This window comes from Lates calcarifer, unplaced genomic scaffold, assembly GCF_001640805.2.
Source record: "Lates calcarifer isolate ASB-BC8 unplaced genomic scaffold, TLL_Latcal_v3 _unitig_158_quiver_1838, whole genome shotgun sequence".
NCBI classification, from domain to species: Eukaryota; Metazoa; Chordata; class Actinopteri; family Centropomidae; genus Lates; species Lates calcarifer.
The window spans coordinates 1-15,909 of record NW_026115634.1 but is presented as its reverse complement, the minus strand read 5'-3'; the positions used below and the strand labels follow the sequence as shown (position 1 = coordinate 15,909).

Here is a 15,909-nt window from a genome sequence, read left to right as displayed (position 1 = left end):
ATCAACTTGAGAGCGACCTTCAGGAATGAGTAATAAGCTTATGTTAAATTCCCCCAATCACACAAATTAGAGTAAATTAAATGGGTAATGGAACGTTTACATATGTTACAGGAGATGAAAAGGAGGATATACCATCAGCCTGGATGCAAAGGATGAGAGAGAGAGAAAAAGAATGAAAAAAAGAAGAGAAAGAAAAAAGACATCCTACACTATATTATACACACATACTGACAATCGTTTAAACACACACACACACAGCATCACTGTTGGTCCTACCTGTGTGTCCGGTACTGGTGTTGTGGTCAGAGGCTGACTGGCCCTCAGGCATGCCGTGCTGTCTGGTGTGGTGCAGGTTGGAGATGATTGTAGAGAGGTCACTGTCACGACTGTCACACACACACACACACACACACACACACACACACACACACACACACAGAGGAAAGAGAGGATAAACACATTTATAAACACCCCCAAACAAACCTTAATTCCACAACGCAATTTAAACCAGTGCGTGATAAGGCAGCAGTGCATAAATTCAAACTATTTCACACACTACTTACCACAGAAATCCTCCATCCAAACAGACCTGTCCTCTCTGAAATGCATGCCTCCACACAGACTCAGCAGCTACAAGTGGCTGTCCTGTAAACTGTCTCTTAGCTCTGAGGTGTGTAATAGACTCTGACAGACTACCGCATCCAGCACTTTTGGGCCTCATCCCTTCTCATCTTCCACACTAAGATGTATTAACGAACATATTCACAACTCATAAGTAGTTTAGCAGCTTAAAACCTGATTATGGCTCTTTTTAACTGCGGCCACAGACGGCGGTTTTAGAGAAAAATTGCAATTGAATAACGTGAAAAGATGAATATTTAAGATAAAATAAAATATCAATCAAGCCTTGCTTACTTATCAGGAATGTAATATTTATAAGACAACACAAAGAATCTATGGTATATGTCACTGTCAGTTGAATGCCTACACTTCAACACGAGGTCCTTCACAACAAAGCAGTTCACAAGAGTCTCTCATACGCCCTGTCCTGCCCTTCAGCAGCTGAAGGAGGAGCAGGAGGAGGGTTTACAGATTATGCCACTCTGCCCTTCCAAATGCTCCACCAGCCGCCTTTCTAACCTCCCCACACCAGTGGACCCAAACAACTGTGTCATGGAGGTATTTCATTTGCAATCTGATTACCATCCTGATCGCATTAAATGGCATAATGATGGGAAATAGGCGCTTAGCGTTTGAGGGGAGTATGGCAGCCGAGCAGTACAAGTGTAGTCACAGTGCAATGGCAAACAGCTTTTGTGGTTGGAGAGGTATGGGGCTGAACATTTCTTAGCTTACTGTTTACATATCACTTACTGTTAAATGACTGTGACATACGTGCTGCATGGAAGAGCGATCCAAAGCCCAAAAGAACAGGAAAGTTCTTGTAAACTGTCATTTTATCCACAATATAATCCTAAAAACATGAAGCATTTAGACATGTCGGTTTGATGGTATCAGCATCCTCTAGTGTCAGCAGAAATCTCCTTTATGGGCTTAACTGGCAACTTTATTGAAAGCAGAATCATCTATGAAGGGGGTCTGGTATGACACGGCAAGCACAGTTTATGGGACAGAAGCGGTGAATGGTTCTTAACTGCCACCACTATGACGAGGCCACACTGTTTGCGGCTGCTGGATTTGGGTTTTTACAGTCCCATGATTACAGGCTCCTGCTGTAATGTCAGGCTGTCGGTCGCCAAGCTGTTTTCCACACGCTAACAGAAAAGATGAAGGGGAGCGTAGAGGGCCTAATGCTGGCCATGCCGGCTTCACCAGTCACCTCTCAGTCACAGAGAACCAATGACTCAGAAAACGGTCCCAGACAAAACAGTCCCCACCGGTTGCTAAGCACGGAGACGCTTGATTGGACTGTGACTGCAAACTTTTTAGACTAATGATAGACTTCTTTTTTAGAGTCTAACTTGCTAAAATTAGTAGCTATCTGTGTCTGAGAGCCCAATGGTTTTCTTCAAAAAGAAAATGAGATGCAGGGTTTTTTAATTAGGGCCCGAGCAACGAGTTGCGTGGGCCCAACGGGGCCATGCAACGAGTTGCAAGGACCCTCTTGTTTTCGGTCTGTTTATTATTATTATTATTATTATTATTATTATTATTATTATTTTTTTTCTTCTTTTTCCGCCTCTTAGATCGGCTTTTTGAGGGCCTTAACATGCGTGAAAACTTACCAAAATTTGCAGACGCGTCAGGCACGGCGAAAAATTTAAGAATTTAGGGGTCTTGAGCATGGGCGTGGTAAAATGCCCTCGGTAGCGCCACCTACATTTTTAAACGGAACAGCCCCTCAAGCCCGTTGCGCCTAAAAATCTGAAAATCTGCACACATATGTAACATCCCATGACGCACCAAAAAGTCTCTTGGAGCCATATTCTAAACCCAACAGAAAGTATTTTTATTTTGACCGGAAGGTGAAAAAATTGTGTGTTTTTGGCCATTTCCAGGGGTCGCTTGAACGCGAACTAGTCCTAGACGCATTATCCCATTGACTTCAAAACTTAATAGTATGTTCTTAAGACATAGACGATGTTAAATTGCGGCAGATTTTGAGTTTTTGTTGAAGGGCGTGGAAGTTATGGCCCCTCAAAGTTCGATTACTCGCCACGAAACAGGAAGTTGCTTTATTTTTGCTATATTTCGGCCATACTTTGTCCAAACTGCATCAAACTTTACAGGATTGTTAATGGTACCTATCTGCACACATCCATATGTCAATATTCATACAATTGTTGTAGCGCCACCTATTTATAGCAGGAAATGACATATTTTATAGTGTGATGTCCAGTTTCTAGACGGGTGACCAGATTCACTTCAAATGTTGTCAGCCCCTCCTTGACAATTTTTGGAAGAAGTCCTCCGAAAATTGTGAGTTTGGGTCGAAGCGTGTGCCGGTTCTGGCCCGTCAAAGTTCGGAAACCCAACTTCCTGTTTGAAACCTCAGATTTTGGGGTAACTTCCTGTTGCGACTCTCTACTTTATCCTACAGATGGAGCCATTGTATTACTCTTTGATGGGTTTTTGGAAGGGGGTCTCTGTGTGTGTGTGTCTGTGTGTGTGTGTTTGAGGGGGGAGGGGAAGAGGAGTTGATTGAGTCTGTGAGAAGCTGCCACAGGGAGGTTACAGTCAGGAGAGCCAAGAGCTGTCACAGATGATGAGCTCTGAAAAATATTATCACAGAAAATAATTAGCATAAAAGCTTTTATTTTAAATTTGTTGCAACAAATTCAGGTTTCTTACAGCATTTTCCTTATTGAAAACTAAATTCTACCTGAAATGTATCAATAAAAATCTTCTTTTGCAGTTAATGTCACCAGTTTATAGTTTAGTTTTAATAGCATTCCCTGTCACTGATGTGCCTTTAATTATCGGTTCTATCAGGGATCATTTATGTGTTTATCTTACGGGGGTGAGCCACCTCACAGGTTGGTTATATTACCTGTTGACCTCAGCTCAGTGAGCTAAGACAATGTTTAATGCAGTGTTTTTTCTGATATGAAAATGGATATTATTCAGCACATCTAACCTCAGCAGGCCCCTCTTCAGAAACTCATATCTGCAGATGTCAAAGCTGGCTCAAACGTTGTCCACAGTCTCATGACATGTTTAACACGAAGCACAGCACGCTGGTTAAGCTCATGGCAAACTGTTACTAACAGCTAAAATGAAAGCTTGTCTGTATGTAGTCTAACTGGTTAGTTTGTCACTAATCTCCAAATTTTGCAAATTGCTATAAACTTCACTCTCTTAAACCAGTAACAGTCTGAGCTGGACTGATAGGGGTCTGTATGGATAAAGATAAAATCCTAATGATACCCATCCCTACAGCTGGTTAGTGGCTTCGCCCTGACTTTAGGCAGATGAGATATTCACTGTTCAAATAACTTCATTATAACCCTTGTTTAAGCATAAATGATTTATATATGCACCCAATAACAGAACTTGCAAAAAAATGCTTTTGCTCAAAGCTCAAAGCTTGTAAACTCAAGTTAAAACTGAGTTTTATCTCCTTTTGGGAGGGGGTATCTGTGTGTGTGTGTGTGTTTGTGTTTGTGTTTGTGTTTGAGGGGGGAGGGGAAGAGGAGTTGATTGAGTCTGTGAGAAGCTGCCACAGAGAGGTTACAGTCAGGAGAGCCAAGAGCTGTCACAGATGATGAGCTCTGAAAAATATTATCACAGAAAATAATTAGCATAAAAGCTTTTATTTTAAATTTTTACATCTCGGAAGTGTGAACTGTTACGCCAGCGTGTGCCCTGCGACCTGCGTTGACCCCGCGGTTGCCGGGGTCCCGCGGTCGCCGCTCCCCCGACGGGCGCCGGGTGCGAGGGCCCGTTCAACGCTGCTCGCAGCTTTAATTGTGTTTAAAGTCATATAATAATGTATCTGCGTCATCCAGTGACTCCAGCAAAACACACATCACACACACACACACACACACTGCAGTTACACACTCCACTGTGAGGAACTGCAGCCAAATCCATCAATCAGCTAGCTGCGTTATAACACCACCCTCTGTCCATCATTTAAAGTGATCACGATAATGCTATCCTGAACTTCTCAGGGAGGTGATGGGGTTATTATCCTGTGGCAAAGTGGCCGCTCTAAGCCATGAATGGCAAGGACGTTGTTAGTGGGGTAATTAGCGCACTTTTCCTGAGCTGTCCCGCCTCAGCTTGGGCTAATGAGGGCCTAGTCCCATCCCCACCCGCCTCTGCCCTCCCTCGACCCCCTCCCTCCCCTCCTTCTGTGGGTGTAGGCAAGGTCACACTCAAGCCCTGGAAGATGGAGTGGGGGGTGGGGATGGCGTTTAAAACCCAGTCACCTGAGTCAGCGCTCCCTAAGGAGCTCCTGAGGCCAGTGTTAGCCGGGGAGGACAGGAGCCTTGGAGAGGATGGTGGTGGGGGTGGGGTGGGGGTGATAATGTGGCTGCTGGGCCTGATAGCTAAGAAGGACATGAGCTTCCTTCTTATCACCCAGGTGCACGCCGGAGACAATCATCTCATCCTAAGCTCATCCCTAAACTGGTCCATACCGCCCCTTCATCCCCGGCCACAGGACAGACACACTGACCCAGACACTGGGATACCTAATATGTGTTAATACTCAGAGTCTGTCATGGATACTACTGGTGTCCAACATTACTGAAATGAAATCACATTCTCCGTGTAAGTAGTTAAATTCCTAGTGGGGTTGTCTATCACTTGATCATGTTTAAAATGGATGCCAATATAATACCTGAGTTCATGTACTGATACCAAAACAGTACTTTTTTCATTACCTCGGTTTGAGGATTTCTTTATTTAACAATGCTCAGAGCATCTGTGGTAAATAAAGAAGTTTGCCTGAAGTGAATATATTGTCTAAAGTTAGAAAGCGCTCCTGATTTAGGTCAGGAAATATCTGATCCAAGAACAAGAAAACAAGCCAAAGCATTCAATGCCAAGTTTCGATACTGTTAACTTTTCGATACTCACATTTCACACATTTCAGGCAACATCTAGCCCTAATCTCTACTGTTGGTTTCTTTTGGTGCTTCCTGTCTTTGCTTTTTATTACTTGTCATAGTTCCCACCATTCAATATTACAATATGTTGTCAATTATTTTTTCAGATTTCACAGTTATTGGAATGCTTATTTATTAATAAATCATATGTGTTGACAAAAACTTTAATTAAAAAGAAAACTGGCCAGTTTTCCTGGAAAAGCTGATTAACTTAATCTGCCAGATCATTTGCCTGAGGTTCTTTCTTTTGTGCATGAAAGGTTGTGCTCCCTTCTACCATTACAGTGGGTGTTACTATTCAAAATGGTCCAAACAACATGAAAAGACTCTTCTCCTGGCACAGGGAGTCAACTGCCCAGCAGTGGCCTGCTGTGGCATTGGCACGTGGAGCTGAGGTGGCGGGGCTGGAGGTCACAGTGTGAGCTGGCAGAAGCTGGCAGCCCAGGCACCCTGACGCCATGTCTCACACCACCACTGGGGAAGTGCTGACAGACAGACAGCAGGGATGTGAAGGTGGAGGAGCGGAGAAGGAGGAGGAGAGAGAGAGCAAGAGAGACAGAGGAGAGAAAGACAGGTCGCTGTGTAACATCTGGTGCTCACAGGTTTTACTGTGTACACTCCTCTGCTCTCAAGACAACAGCCTGAACAAACAGCCCACTCCAACCTGCACAGGTAGCCCACAGCAACATTCAAAAACTAACAGGCAATATGTAATATTCAGTAACCACAGTGTAAAAAGATATGGACTTGGGCAAAATGCTGAGAGAAACAGGAAATAAATAAAGTTTCTGCAACACTCTGTCACAAAAAATATATGAAACAAGTCTTTTGTTTATGAAATGTGTACTTTAGGACACATAAAGTTTAAATCAGTAATATAGATCTGATCCCTATACATTTTAAGTTTTGTCTGATTCCTGTGAGCAACGGACACACACAATTGTCATGCTGCTCACAGTTGGATCGAAAGACAACCCGCAACTGGGAACCCTGCGAGCAGAGGGGGTAATGAATAAATACAGAAATAGATACATAAATAAGTAAGAGTAGCCCAGCTTCACTTGGGCTTCACTTCTCCCTGTTGTTCCTCTGCTGCACACGCTGACATGAGGTCGATAAGGCAGCCAAGGAAGGAAAGAAAAGAATAATGGAAATAGAATATACGCTAAGTCCGCCATGTTGCATTTAGGTTCTCTTGAACTGAGCCATGCACACGCTGCTGGCTTTACTGTTAGTTTGTCCTCTGGCTCATACTTAATGGCAATTATCTTTCTTGTATTTCTAATTCAGAGAGAAATTCTTCAACAGATTTAAAGAACATTTGGATTTGAAAAGGAAATCTGGTACATTTACAGTATGTGATGTAATCCCTTTGAGCTTTCAAAAAACACACCATTGTACTGTAGATACTGTATGAAAGGCCAACGCTCTTATTATCTGCAGCTGATTTCAACATATTGTGTGATAGGAAATGATGAATAGTAAACATTGTGTTCTTTGCATGTGGAAATGATGAACCTCATGCTTCAAGCCAGCGCCAAATCTGAGACTAAACTGCTGGAACACTGCTGACCATCTTTTCGTTAATCCCATGTTTTGACAGGGAGTTAATAGACAAAACACTGTTCTTTGTGGAAACAATGAACATCTTGCTGCTAGCCAACGCCCAATCAACTACTAAATTGCTGTGACTCTGTTGCCATGGTAAACGCCTGTAAACAAGGCCAAAAATTCTCGAAGCGGAAAGCTCCTCTAGAAGGCTATAAAACCTCCAAGCTTGCTAATTAGTGCTTTAGGGGAGAGCCATTTCCAGTAATTTCACACTGTCCGTGACCCCTTACTGGCATAAGGCAATGACACAGTTGTTCAATAAAGCCAGAGGACAAAATGTCAAACGCAATAGACTTACAGTAGCTAACTCAGCATCAGTGTCTTTCTCTCTGTGGTTATTGCACAGATTGACTACAGCATCCCCATCAACAAATATGAGTCAATGCTGCTCCATGAAAAGATCTGTTTTCATACAGAGAGAGGGACTATGAAGGGAGGCTGGGAAAACTCTGTGATAATGAGTACTAATTATTAGATTCTTCTAACGTTTATGAATGTGAGCATGTTCAGTTTGCTTCCAATTTCACTTAACATCCTCCTAGCAGCATGAACCCGAAACAAACACTACCGCAGCACCGTGGCTTTCTCTCAGTAAACGGCAAAGCTCACGCTGCTTCAATGTTTCACCAGGGTAAAAAAAACACAATTAAGCAGACAACAGTTAAAGACTCTGATGAGGTCTATCAAAATTACACCCACAGTAACCTAAACTGTAACCTTGTTCCCGAAGACAAAAATCCCAAGCTAAAAACCAATAAGGCGTTATATTGAATTCAGCATGTTGCTTGTTTCAATCAGCTTTTCTCCCTGCCGAGTGGAGGAGCACAGGACAAGATAGCCCTTATGAAGAGACTCTGACAGTCAGAATATGCCAAATAAAAACCGAAGTTTCCTTCTTCCTACTTAATCTACCAAATCCTGTAATCACACATACAGTAAATATTTTTCCCTTTTGTAGATGAACACATTTGTGTATGTAAGTGATCGAGTAGAAAATGGCCTCATGCATGATTGAAAAACTGAGAAACTGCCTTTGTTTATTTTGGGGAAGGTTAATAACGGGTATGGTGGATTTTATTTTTTTCCTCTACAGGGCACAGGCTGAAAGGCAGACGTCAGCGGGTGTAACTTATAAAATCCACAGTGGTTGTCGGGTAATTACCCAGACTCTCAGTCAGCACTTTTTGATCAAAGCCTTGTTATCTACGGCCAACTGAAACAAACACTAAGGTAGGTTCTGTTTTGCCCTTGAGTAAGACGCTAAAATCCCAAGCTACAGCCATCAAATATTTAGTGCCAAAGATGAAATCCATAAATCAGTGTTAACGAATCCAAGTCACATACAAACTGCAACACTGATATCAAGGCAAAATTAAAGTGATAAAAAAAAAGGATTTTGTTTCCTCTTTTCAGTTGCAGTGTGTTTCACAGGAGCCACACTAGACTTCTAGGCTTCAGTATACACCTTATTGTGATAATGATTACTTGGTTGGCTCTGAGACTTGGCTGCACTTCAGTCTCTAGATGCTCTGAGCTTCTTCAGCAGGAGAAGTGCAGCTCCGTGGAGTTGGCGACTATTAACATTAATCTGGTTAAACAAGGTGGACCGGCTTATAATGAACTTTAGAAGACGACCGGATGAGAATGATGAGCTATGAAGACAACACCTGTCAGCAATGACAGACAAATCCCCTTAATATATTAGTCGGCCATCTGAACCAACCAAACAATCGACTCTTTAATGTTACACATAGCAACATTAAATGTATTCAACTATGCACTGAAAACCTGGAGTGAAGTGAAGTATCTCCCAATGTAATGCCACCCAAAGTAAATTTGCTGTGTGAAGTATTATGCTAGAATAAAAAATTTGGATAATTAATTCAAATGTGCTGCTTCGATGTGCCCATTCATATTAAAGTGCGGTTAAAGTAGGCAGGTTGCAGCAACCAAGTGGGTGTGACATGGTGCTGCCGCCAGCCCTGATGATGTGAGGATGAGACAGCACAGATACACTCACACATGTATACAGAGGCCCTGTATTTTTCACTTCCATTGGCCAAATCCAATTTGTTAAGACCCTTCTACGACTCACTTACGAAGCTGCGGTCAATGGAAATCACATTTCCGTGATTGGACATCCCATTATCCCGTTCGTCCAGACCCGCATTGGGAGGGATAAAGCAGGGCTGAGACGGATGCCCACGACAGACCGGAGCTGCGGCTCCAGCGAGTCCGCCGCCTTTCAAAGGGTAAAAGCCTGACATATTAGTCATAAGTGTTCTTTAAATTCATTATCATCTTAACACGCCAGCGGCACAAGTGTCAGGGGGAGGGGAAACCCTCCCAAATGAGGTTAGTGGATCCATTTTAAGCTTCACAAGTTGCTGTGCTGTCCGCCGTGTCACACGCAAGTCTCAAGACATGAAAAACATCCCCTCCTGTAATGAGGTTGCACAAGCTGCTTATAATGCAACTGGGGACTTTCTGAGGTTAATCAATGAACAGCTCCTGCATTATATCTGTCCATAGCCTGTCTGATTTCTGAATCACACAAATCTGTTTACGTACATACCGAGTAATCATAAATCCATGTGATGTTTATTCCAGATTTAAAATGTCTTAATTTTTTCTCATTTCATATGGATCAAAGTACTTATTGTGAAGAGAGCAAATTAAAAAAATATATAATGACACTTTTAGTTCTAGTTCCTAACAAAGCAGAGTGTACGCCATCAGTGAGAGGCAGATCTCCTCAGAGCCTATTTGATTCAGGTGACCTCACTGTAACCGTGCATGTGTGTTTGTATGTGCAAAGATGAACAAGATCATTCACTTGAATCCAAACAAGCCTTTAGTGCATGTACTCCACATTTCTATGATGAACCCAATCTAACATGTATACAACTTCTGAGCACTCTTCTCCATCCATTCTTGTGGAAAATGTCAGCTTCGACCATCAGTCAAACAGCCATTTACTGAATCAATCTAAACTGTGGCGTATGTGATTAAAAAAACAACAACAACAAAAAAAAAACTGACATCTCTGAAAACATTTAAGCTGTATTCCTAATACATACCACTTGTGGTATCATTATTCTGGTTTGATGCCATCTACTTCTTAAAAATAACAATGGCAACAAACAAAACATTCCTGTGTGTGTTTTGCTTTCCTCGTGATTTGATGAAAATAATAAGTGTGAAGGATGAGGAAACCAGATACTGTTTATAGACATACAGTATGTTAAAGTGTTTTTGAGGAGCATTTGCTACTTCTTATTATTAATCCTACTCTGTCACTCAAAGTCTGTTTGTGTTTTTCACTTATTTCATATCCTCTTAAATTGTTAATTGAGCAGCAAAAACAGACACATATCATGATGAACATATATTCTAAATCTAGTTATTTCACAACCATTTCAGACATAACAACTTATACATTTTTTATACTCAACACACTGTGATCATACTACTCTCAAGCACAGCTCAGGATGGGATGAAGCAGGTGACTTGTCTTTCAAAATCAAGTCAAGACAGATACACTGAGACTTGGCAGCAGCAACAAAACGCAAACAACAAACCAATTAACACTTTCAAAGCTCAGCGCACATCCTTCCATTAGACATCCCAAACCAAAAGCCGTAAGTATATTTTTGAAACGCAGTTCTTTGTCTGTTTGTCTCAAAATGAGCCTTTAACACCTCAAAATTATCCTAAAATCACTTTTGATGAAAATACTACACACACGTCTATGGTGCCATTTAAAAATTAAATAAATAAAATTTGCATCCGTCTGCTTTTAGACCACTCCTGAAGAGAAGCAAACATGAGCATGACATTTTCTTCTCGCTGTGATTTCACGACAGAATGTATGCATTTTCAGCCACACTAAAACCAATGCAATTACAACAATATGTGTCACTGTCTACTAAACACACATAGAAAGGAAATAAAGAAAATTTTAGCCTGGGATATTAGCTGCTGTCTTGTGTAAGAATGACCCCAAACAGCTGTCCTACATTGAAGCAATGGCCATAGAAGTCGTATAGCAGCAGCCTCACCTCTTTCTCATGATACTGTAATGCAACTCGTCCTCTTGCTTGATGTGGGCATGATCCCCACTGGCCCGCTCGCTGCCCTCACTGTCGTCACTGCTGAAGATGGAGGCCAGCTCCTTCTTGGGCACCCGGTTGGGGGGGAGGGGGATGGTGCGTTTCTCAGCCAAGCGCCCACGGTTCTGCACAACATGTCGAAAAGAGAAGATGACATTTTAGCAACAGGATTCACTAGACACTGAAGTACTAAACATTACGGTACTGTCCCCAGAAACCTCAGTTTCAGCTATCTTCATATGCATCAGCTGGGATGAATGAAGACCAACACAAGAGTATCTTAGTTTCACTGTGTGGTATTGACTGGATTTGTTGTTGTTGTTGTGTTATCTTGCTTATTAAACTCTTCCAAAAAGAATACATTAAATCAGTCATTCCCAACCAGAGGTACTCGCACCGGAGGAGGTGCTTCTGCCGTTGCCAGGGGGAAGTGGGAAGATTGCAAAAGAAGCCCAATTACTATCAAAAAATAAACATCGCAATTTGACTGAAAAAACATATATCCACATATTGAGTTAGCTGTAACACCTGAAAACTAATTAGCAACCAAGTCTAACCATTGTAGCTACAATTAATTTGGTTGATGGGTGTGAGAAGAATACTCCAGAGATGTCTATGTTTATATAATTGTCACAGTATTAAACAACATCTGATTTTAAATTCAAACACACATATTTGTAACACGACAGGTGGTGTCACTGAAGAGGTACTTGAGGTCAACTGAGAGGGCTGTGGGAGAACATCAGACAAAAATGGTGGGGAAGCACTGCATTCAATCATTTACCATACAATATTGTTTTAAAATGTTCTCATCATAAACTAAAATCATTTACAAGCTAACAGCAAAAACTGTTACAACAGCCATGACGGAAGAGTCAGTGTATCTGGCACCTGTGAGCCAAACCAAAACCAAAACAACATAATCTCCTAGACTGACACTTAGCCTCCAGCCAGATATCATCAAACTGTGTGTGCTCTGTGTGAATAAATTATAAAGTAATACTGAAAAAAAATCCTCTAATACTCAATTGGGTATGTCTGGATAGGTCGACTGGGTATGTCTGCAGTAATGAAGCAACTTCCTTTTGGAACAAGCTGTTTCCAAAACACTGAAGTCACACTATGCTTTTCTAATCTAAAGCCAAACTGATGGGGGGGGGTTGTGTGTCGAGTGTTTGTTTTTTTCCAAAGCTGTCAGGAGTAAGCAGAGAAAAGAAGGGATAAAGAGGAGAGTGTGGCCCTAGGGTCGTTAAGAAGTGAAGCCGGGTGACCTTTAATGTGACCTGAAGAGGTCACTGCAGATTAACACGGTCCTATCACAGAGACGGGAAGAGTGGGAGAGAGCGGGGGAGAGAAGAGTACAGACGGGAGGAGTAGAGGAGGTTGAGCTGCAGTAGAAAATTATAGAAGAGAGCAAGGGAACAGCAGGCTGAGGAGAAAAGTTAACAGGGAAGATAAGGGGAGTGGATGTGGGTTTGTACAGGAGAGAGAAGAGAAGAGGTGAGAGAAAATACAGAAATGAAAGAGAATGTGGTGAGTCAAGAGATGAGAGAGAGAGAACTCCACAGAGGTAAGGTCTGTCCGGTGTGGGAGAGTGGACCTGGATTTGAAACTGTATTCCCCCCTCTCTCTCTCCCCCCTCTCTCTCTCTCTCTCCCTCTCTCGGCCTGTGCCTACATCACTGCTCTTACTCCCGGACGCCTTCAAGCCCTCCAGCTATCCCTTCCACCACACGCAACCCTGCTCTCCACCACTCCTCCCCGCTCCCTCCTTCCTTCGCTCCCTCCATCCCAGGAGGCGCGGCAGCATGAGTGGCAGACTGGGGCAGGAGGAGGGATTTGGGGGCTCCTAGCCAAGAGCAAACAGGTGCAGCCCTCTGAGTCTCTCAAATGGCAGACATTAAAAAAAAAAAAAAAAAAAAGTTGTGGACGGGGGGTGGGTGGTGGGGGAGAAAGATGAAAACATCCCCAGGATGAGCAGACCACATAGTTCTGCACATTTCTTTCCTTTCGCCCTCTTTTTTTTCTTGCCTTGCCAGAAAATAGTTTTTTTTCCTCCTTTCTTCTTTCCTGTCAGAGCTTTCTACAAGTTCTGCTCCGGCGTTTGAGGACAGTGGATCACTTTCTGATACTTCTGCTACTTCCACACAAGGCCTCACTGTAACTTAGTGCTCGTGCTCCAACAGGGCGTTGGGGTGTGTGTGTGTGTGGTGGAGCATCAGAACAACACTCTTCAATGGGTGCAGCCACAATTACCATCTGTCAAACACACACATTAAATACAAACTCTCCACCTGAAGTTTCTTTATTGCTCTCTTCACACATGTGCATCCTCACACACATACACTCACACACACACACCTGTTCCTGTTCCTTAGAATTCCCCTTCAAAGCAGGGGATTTTACTTGGAGCATACCAGCAATATAGTGTATACAAGAATAGTTTGTCTAAGAGCAGTCGTGACTGTAGCCATGTGTGTGTGTGTGTGAGAGAGAGAGAGAGAGAGAGAGAGAGAGAGAGAGAGTGTAGACAACCACCCACATGGCCGTGACATACCCAGGCTGACAGCCCCCCCCCCTCCCGGAAAGCCCCGATCCTTTCTTTAGTGGCACTGACGCAGAACTGGGGTGAGCTCCCACTGCTTCCGGCAACACTTCCGCAGCACGGGGAGGGCTCTCCGAAACAAAACACGAAGCAAAACACACCCCTGGCAGCCCACGTAGGAGCGCTCAAAGGAAGGGCGCCTGAACGCTCGAGCACGTACGAGCACACACACACACACACATGCCTGTGCGCAGCAGAGCTGAGGCAACCTTACTGTGTGTGGTCAACCTCCTTTCAGCCATGGAAAAAAGTCTCTCATAAAAGTCCCACTAAAAGCACCTCTATGAATATCGCCTCCCACGCTTTCTGTCTGACAGTCAGGCAGCCAAGAAATATATCTGGGCTTCGCATTTACACACACGTACAAAAAGACACACATACATACAGATGCAGATGCATAGGGACACACTGACCAACTTATTACACAATCTAGACAACTAGACGACTAAAAATAGTCTTATCCGTACATGACATAAACGCTCAGAAACACTTCTCATAAACAACCTCTTCACTCACATTGATATATTTATATAACATGAATCCTCCAGAAGATACTATGCTCTGAGACTCTGAGACTCACATTAGAAACTGAACTTGAACTGAAACAGCTGAATGACTGAGACAGATTACTGTAAGTTTGATACTGTACATTCAAACAAAAAATGTAAACAGTAGTGCAGGTGTTCATTATAGTCACGTAACATATAGGCCAGATGAATGAGATGTAAACACCTCACATTAAAACAGCCATACTGACTTAAGCTATTCCTATTACCAAGAGTGTCTTAAACAAACTAATGTGTACAGTGTTTGCTTGTCTCAGCCTACCTTGAAAGTTCCCAGCTACAGGTAATATTCATATTGCTGCGGTGATATCAAATCTTGTGAATAAATACCTAAAAATTCTCTTTTTCTCACAGTTTTTCTGCTTTTTAGCAAATGGGGCGACAAGGTTAGAGTATATTTTGTTGTGATGAAGTATAATGACAATGAAGTTGAATTGAATTGATTCAGAAAGTGGAGGAGATTTGATATAAATGTGCAAAGTTAAGAGGTTTGTAGTGGATCAATACTGTAATTTTAGCTTAAGTGAATATCCACATCATTTTCACTGCCTACCAAATTTCAAGTGTACCAAATACTTCAGTGGCATTGAATGCCATTCAGTGTGGTGAGCTGAGATTTATGGAAGCACTGCATACACTGTATTAATGTGGGCTCACTAAATTTATTGAAAACAACATTGAGAAATGGCAAGAAGTCAAAAGTACCCTGATATGCTCTTCACGAGCCAAAAGACATCCTCCCATACATTCTCATTTTAATGGTTAGATATGGGTAATAAAGCTTTAATATTTCAAAGAAAAAACATTAATCTAGACAATGTATGGTGAGTAACGTGCTTATATTTCCAGCCATATACGTTCCTGTAACTCATTTGGGTGGTGTCCTGAATTCATAAATCTGTAGCAGGAGTTTGGTTTAAGAGCAACAAAATGTTCTTATAGTGGAAAACAATACAGGCCGATATCAAAGCTACAGTACAAAGTGGCCAGCAAATTCAAGCAGAAATTATAAAGTAATCTAATGTTTTCTCTCTAAATTTATTTCAGACTTTTAAATGAGCTCTTGGTGGAAAGAGCGCTAATAAGTGTGGGATTTTTTTTCTTTCTCCTTGCGTATTTCCTGAAAGGTGCAGTGCCCTGCCGCTGGCTCCAGCCAGCATTACTGAGCGCACACGAACACGAACACACACACACACACACACACACACACACGGCGCGCGCGCACACTCACACAGCGGTAGCCGCCCGTGACATTCCTGCAGCTGCGGCGCTCTCTCTCCCTCGCACGCGCCCCCCCAGCGATCTCCCTGGGGACGAATGCCTAATGAGTCACGCGCCTGTCTGCCGTTACCTCGCAGCGTGTGTGTGTTTGTGTGTGTGTGTGTGTGTGTGTGTGTGTAGGCGGGATGAGGGCCGACTTGGCGCGAGCACTGGGGGAGA

The 15,909-nt window shown here is 42.7% G+C and overlaps 1 protein-coding gene across 1 annotated transcript; it reads right to left on the bottom strand.

The window, feature by feature from the left end:
- Positions 1–256: 256 nt before the first annotated feature.
- On the bottom strand, positions 257–11,424 carry LOC108889551 (sterile alpha motif domain-containing protein 11-like; the record flags this gene model as incomplete). The annotated part of the gene is made up of 2 exons (XM_018686070.1): positions 257–386; positions 11,249–11,424. Coding segments are annotated over 2 exons (306 nt in total), but the record flags the coding sequence as incomplete, so codon positions are not given.
- Positions 11,425–15,909: the final 4,485 nt, after the last annotated feature.